The sequence below is a fragment of the Piliocolobus tephrosceles genome, unplaced genomic scaffold (genome assembly GCF_002776525.5).
Source record: "Piliocolobus tephrosceles isolate RC106 unplaced genomic scaffold, ASM277652v3 unscaffolded_18835, whole genome shotgun sequence".
NCBI lineage: Eukaryota > Metazoa > Chordata > Mammalia > Primates > Cercopithecidae > Piliocolobus > Piliocolobus tephrosceles.
Window position 1 is genome coordinate 1 of NW_022300793.1, and position 6,250 is coordinate 6,250.

The window sequence follows — 6,250 nt, forward strand, 5'->3', positions numbered from 1 at the left end:
GAGATGGCTATGAATAGGGAATCCAATAAATTAGGCTGTAGAAAGAAGAGGTGAGGGGCCGAGGGGGCTAGGGCTACATTCTCGCTCGGCAGGCAGTGCTGTGCGTCCCTCTCCCGTGGGCTCTTCAGGGGGAGAGGATGCAGGTGAGGGGCTCTGTGTGACCATGGGTCCCACTGGGTGGCTTTTATGGCATCCCATGGGACAGGAGCCTTGGCTGGCCACCCTCAGGGGCTGGATCATGGGGTCTTTGAGAGACTGACGAGGAGGGAATCATGGGGACTCGAGTCTCTGGAGGGGGGCCACCTGCAGCACCAGGGGCTGTGGCCTGAGTGGCTCCTGGGGCTCGGCTGCGCTGCTGTGGCCAGCACTGGGCCCCCTGTGCCCCAGCTTCCTCCGCGGAGCAAAGTAGAGGACTCACTGCCCTGGACAGGGCCCAGTCACTGTGGAACAGCCCCCCCAGGGAGTGGGAGGGACAGGGCGGGGGTTATGCAGGGCGTCACCCTCCATATCTACTTTCCCAAGGGCGGGAAGGGTCTTCTAGGAGGGGCCAGGCATGCAGGGGCAGGGTGCATGCGCAGGTGGGTGCTGCTGTCTCCTTCATGTGATCTGAGCTGGGGGGTGGGGCGGGGGCCGGGGAGGGCCGAGTCAGGTGGAGGCACCCTGGAGGCCGCCAGTGTCTTGTGGGCTAGGTGCTGGCACCTGTGCTGGGGCCATGGCCTCGCCCAGGATCTGGCAGAGCTCTTGGAGGCGCCGCTGCATCTTGGGAATGCCTGCCAGCTGCTGCTCCAGCCGCTGCTTCTCCTCCGTCAGGCTCAGGCGAGCAGCCGAGTCCAGCTTCTCGAACTTCCAGCCGCCCTCCCCATCGAACTGTAGCAAGTGTGTGTGGTACTTCCTGGCCAGGAGAGGGACAGGGTCAGGGGCACGGCACGAGGGCTGCTGATGAGAGCCGCCTGCTGCTGCTGGGCTCACCAGGCCACGTCCTCCCCTCAGGCTGCCACTCCCACTGACCCCAGGCAGGGAGAGAGGGCACCTACCACAGGGAGGGCCGGTGGGTGATGGAGAGCAGGGCGATGCCCGCGTCCTTGGCTGCCTGGAAGATCTTGCCTTCCACATCGATGCTCACGGCACTGGTGCATTCGTCCAGGAGGGCATACTTGGGCCTGGGGGTCCGGGCCGAGAGGAGAGTCTGTGCGCCCTCCAGGGCCCAGTACCTCAGCCCAGCTCAGGCTCCACTGAGCCCAGGCCTCCCCATGGCTGCTACTTCCCCTTCCAGGGGACCCCAGGGAGCCCAGAGTGCTCACCTGTGGTAGAACATGCGGGCCATGCCGATTCTTTGCTTCTCGCCACCCGACAGGACGTCCTTCCAGTCACACATAGCCTCCCAACCTGGGCGGGGGCAAGGGTCTCGGCTCAGTTCCACCAGCACCCAGCCCTGGGGGCCGGCCGAGGAGCTGGGGGAGCTGTGGGAATGAGCTGGCTGTGATGACAGGGCCACTGTGCCTCTGTGTCCTTGTCCGTCTGCCAGGCATTATTCATGGAGGAGTGGGGACTGGAATCATGCTTTCTCCTAGAAGAGATATGGTGGAGTCCCAGCCCCAGCACTTCAGTGTGACCTTATTTGGAGACAGGGCCTTCATGGAGGTGATCACACTAAAATGAGGTCATCAGAGTAGACCCTAATTCAATATGACTGTGTCCTCATAAAAAGGGGGTATGTGGCAGAGGACGTGCACAGAGGGAACACGAGGTGAAGATATACAGGGAGAAGTGGGCCATCTGCGAGCCAAGGACAGAGGCCTGGAACACATCCTTCTGTCACGACACCCAGAAGCAGCCCACCTGCTGGCAGCTGGAGCTCAGGCTGCTGGATCCAGGAGATGACCCACCCCTATGGTTTATGGCAGCCCCAGGGCACCCACACAGTTCCCTGACACAGAGCCCTAGAGCTGCCACAGTGCTCTCCCCAGACCAGGGGCTTGTCACCACCCACAGAGGTTGGGCCTCCTGTCACTGCCCTGTGCCAGCACTTTGGCAAGGCTCGAGTGGGCTGCTTGAACGAGCAGGTGAGTTGGCTGCTCCACTGGGCCAGGGCACTGCGGCAGAAGTGGCCCCTCCTGTATTCTCAGGCATGCTGCCTTCCCCTGCGGCCCAGGACTGGAAGTGGCGACAGGGTGTATGGCCACCCAGAATAGAGATTACACTTCCCAGGTGGCCTTGTGGTGAGGTGTGAGCATGAGACTAAGTTGTGGCCAATGAGATGTAACTGTAAGTATTCAATATGGCGGCTTCTGGAACCTTCCTTAAAAGATTGAAGGCACATACCTTTTGCCCCTTCCCTTCTACTTCCTCCATCCTACAGCCTGGGACATGATGTGAGGGCTGCAGCAGCCCCCCTGTATCATGAGGTGACTTTGGAAATGGAGGCCACACACAGCAGAGTGACCTGGTAGAAAAGCCTAGAGCCCTGGGACCTTCACAGAGCAGGGCCAGCCCCGGCAACTGTGGCCTGGCTGTCTTGGGACCTAACAGCTCTGTACAATAAACTCACAAACGATCTTAGCCACTACTGCAGGGAGGCCGGTTCTGTTCCTCACAGCTCAACTCCATCCTAACGGCTCATGCTGGCCGGCCACAGGCTCTAGGCATTCAGGTTGCCACAGAGGCGGGAGGGGCCACGTGCTCCCAGGCTGAGGGCAGCAGGAGCAAGAGGCAGGGCCGCGCCAGGGGCTGCTCTATTGCCATCGCCACCTGTGTCCCGGCTTCCTCCACAGGCAGGTGACAACACCCCAGCCATTTCCTGCAGGAGCCACTTCTTCTCATGTTGCCACCAAGGCAGGGCTTGGTGCCTGTGCCCTTGAACCGTGAAGGGGAGCCCCAGCAAGGCGAGGCCCTTGCCCAGGGCAATCTCGCACACAGCACTGGGGCTGGAAGCTGAACCCGGAGACTCAGAATTCAAAGAGAGAACTGAACACTCCCACCATGTCCCTGCAGCCGCACCCCTCTCTCCTCCTCTGTTCTCCCAGCACGATGGACACTGTGAACAAGCAGCATTCCTTGATAAGCCCAGGACAAGACAACAGCTTAGTCTGGACTCCTTTTCCGTGAACTCATCTCAGAATCCACCCGACTCTGCTGGCCCCAGCCCCCTCCAAGTGTCTGCACAAACCTCCTGACAGTAGCCATCACTGCACACATGTGCCTGCCCCTCCCAGGCTGCCCCTGCCCACCGCCCCATGGTCCTTCCAAGAGCGTCTGATCCTGCTCAGGGAAAGCCTAGGCTCCCGCCTGGTCCGGAGGGGCCTCTGTGAGCTAGCCTCTCACGCCACCAAGCCTGCGGGCCGCACTCCGCCCTGCTGTCCCTGGCTCCCCGACAGGGTAACCGCTCAGCATTCTGCAGGGCTCAGCTCAGACCTCTTTTCTCTGGGAGAGGGTATCCTGGGTCCCCCAATGAGGTACACACCCCTGTTAGGTGCCCCCTTCCCTAGAGCACCCATGCCACCTGGGGCCATCTGTGTGGTGCTGGTCCTCCCTGGTAGGCAGGCCTTAGAGGCAGCACCCTCTGTCCCGCCCCTGTGGCACCTGGCACTTTAGACTCCTGGAGGTTGAGATAATCTTCACTCCCTGGAGGCCAAGGGACAGGCCACAGTGCGACAAAAGGCGGCTGCCAGCCCCAGGTCTCCTACCTCCCTCCCGCTGCAGGATGTGGTGCAGATGCACGATGTCCAGGATGGCTTCCAGGTCCTGCTCTGAGTAGCCCTTCCTTCGCATGTCCTCCGCTGAGTCCGGGTAGATCACCTGGTCACGCAGGGAGCCCACAGACATATAGGGCCTGTGGGAAAGCTGGGTGTCCATAGAGGGAAGGGCTGGCCCTGCCTCTCCCAAGATACTCTGCGCCTCCCAGGCAGTGTCCACGTGCCACACTCACACGCACCCACACGCTCACATCGCCGCCCGTGCACACACCCCACACAGATCCAAAACAGGGCAGTGGATTGGGCGGGTTTAGAGGGAGCAGGAACCATAGCCTGTCTCTAGCTCTGGGGACAGTGCCTTGGTGCCCTCTCCTGAGGTGCTGACTCTTCACCACTTCCTGGGCCTCTGCAGGAAGCCATGTGTGAGCGCACAGGCAGGAAGAGGTGCAGGAGAGACGCATGGGCTTCCTCACCTCTGCGGGATGTAGAACATGCGCTGGGGTGGGGGCTTGTAGAGCACACCGCCGTACGTGGGCCAGAGCCCACCCAGGATCCGGAACAGGGAGCTCTTGCCGCAGCCGTTGGGGCCCGTGATGAGCAGATGCATGCCTTCCTCCACCTGCAGGGGCAACAGCCACTGACGCCAGAGAGCACAGGCTCCTTCCCGTACCCTATGGCCTCCTGCCCAGCCTTGAGAGGCTCCCAATGCCCGAGGCCAGCAGGCGGGCCATTCTTGATCTGTTGATAAAGGACAGCAGGGCCTGGGGGATGGGGTCCAGCATCCATGGCCCTAGCTAAATTTAGCTCTCGCTAAATGCCTGGCCCAGGACACAGGGATGGACAAGACCTGGCCCTGTCCTCAGGCCCTGACATGCCCAGAGAACGTGGGTCCAGCACAAGAGGAAGGGCCTATTCTGCCACAGCTGAACGAGTACGTGTGTTTCAACACAGCCAGTGCCATCCTCAGTCCCATCCAACTTCCACTTCACCAGGAATCCAAGTGCAGGGTCAACTCTCAGCCCCCTTTAAGGAACTGCCCTGAAAAGCACTTTGTTTTCAAGAGACGAGATCTCAGTGTCGCCCAGGCTGGAGTGCAGTGGTGTGACCACAGCTCACTGCCGTCTCCAACTCCTGGGCTCAAGTCATCCTCCCACCTCAGCCTCCTGAGTAGCTGGGCCTACAGATGCACGCCATCATGCCTGGCTAAGTTTTAAATGCTTTTTTAGAGACGGGGTCTTGCTATGTTGCACAGGCTGGTCTCAAACTCTTGGACTCAAGCAATTCTCTCACCTTGGCCTCCTGAGTCACTGGGGACAAAAAGCAGTTTCTTTCTTTTCTTTTTCAGACAGGGCCTTGTGGTGGGATCATGGCTCACTGCAGGCTCAACCTACTGGGCTCAAGAGATCCTCTCACTTTAGCTTTTCAAGGAGGTAGAACTACAGGCACGGCCACCACACTTGGCGTATTTTTGTATTTTTAAAAATTTTTGTAGAGATAGTGTTTGCCATGCTGCCCAGGATGGTCTTGAACTCCTGGGCTGAAGCGATCTGCCTACCTCGGCCTCCCAAAGTGCTGGGATGACAGGCATGAGCCACCACACGCGGCCCAAAAGGTACTTTCTTTACGGCTCTAGACTGACAGTACAGACCCACTGCCTTCCCAGGTGCCAGAGTGACCCAGAGATGCCACAGTGGCCCCTGGGCTCTGCATCATGGATCCCAGGCTCCTCAATTCACTGATTCTATGGTCCTCACTGGAGCTAGGAAACGCCTACTTTGGGAAAATGCCGGTCAGGCTGGGGGCGGGCTGTGTGCAGGGAGGAGGCTGGGGGCCTGGAGTCAGTGAAGTCCACAGTAACAACAACGCTACACAGGGCTCCTGGGAAGACTTGAGGGCGTGGTCTTTAGCTTACCTCAGGCAGTGTCATGGACGGAACTGTGTCCTCTGAAATTCCTATGTGGGAACCCTAATCCCCACTACCTTGGAGTGTGAGCTGATTTGGAAACAGGATCGTTGCGGACGTGATGAGTTAGGTTTGGATGAGGTCATTCTGCAGAAGGGTGGGCCCAAATGCAATGTGACCCATGTCATGACAGAAAGGGCAGACGGAGACACGGACACACCCAGAGGGAGAGTGCTGTGTGGAGACAGAGGCTGAGGCCAACCTGCCATGGCAGAAGTCAAGGAAGCCCGCAGATGGTCAGCAGAGCAGAAGCTGGGACAGAGGCCCCAAGCGGAGGCGCCTTCTGGGTACTTGGCAGGAGCCCGCCCCGCCTGCACCTTCCTCTCGGACTGCCGTTCCCCAGCCAGGAGAGAGGCCATCTCTGCTGGGAAAGCCACTCAAAGTTTGTAACGCTTTGTGACCGCCGCCACAGGATGCTAATGCAGCCACCTGACTGTCCCCTCCTGAGGGGCTGGGCCTGGGCCTTGCCCCATCTTGCACACCTGGCTCCCTGAGCAGCTGTGGCTCAGCGTGCAGGGGCCCTGTGAGCTTGCCTGCTGCCCCTGCCTGCTTGCGCTGCCCGGGGCCAGCCTGGAAACCACCCTCCTCAGACTCA

At 60.0% G+C, this 6,250-nt stretch overlaps 1 protein-coding gene across 1 annotated transcript in view; it reads right to left on the minus strand.

Annotated features, from left to right (window-relative positions):
• Positions 1-6,250, minus strand: part of LOC111534543 (ATP-binding cassette sub-family D member 1) — a gene marked incomplete at its 5' end in the record, with an annotated part of 8,438 nt that continues 2,188 nt past the window's right edge. Inside the window, 5 exons of the mRNA XM_023201123.2 lie at positions 1-892; positions 1,035-1,160; positions 1,302-1,386; positions 3,684-3,829; positions 4,166-4,311. Coding sequence (XP_023056891.1) covers positions 646-892; positions 1,035-1,160; positions 1,302-1,386; positions 3,684-3,829; positions 4,166-4,311 — 750 coding nt within the window. The remainder of the gene's footprint in view (positions 893-1,034; positions 1,161-1,301; positions 1,387-3,683; positions 3,830-4,165; positions 4,312-6,250) is intronic.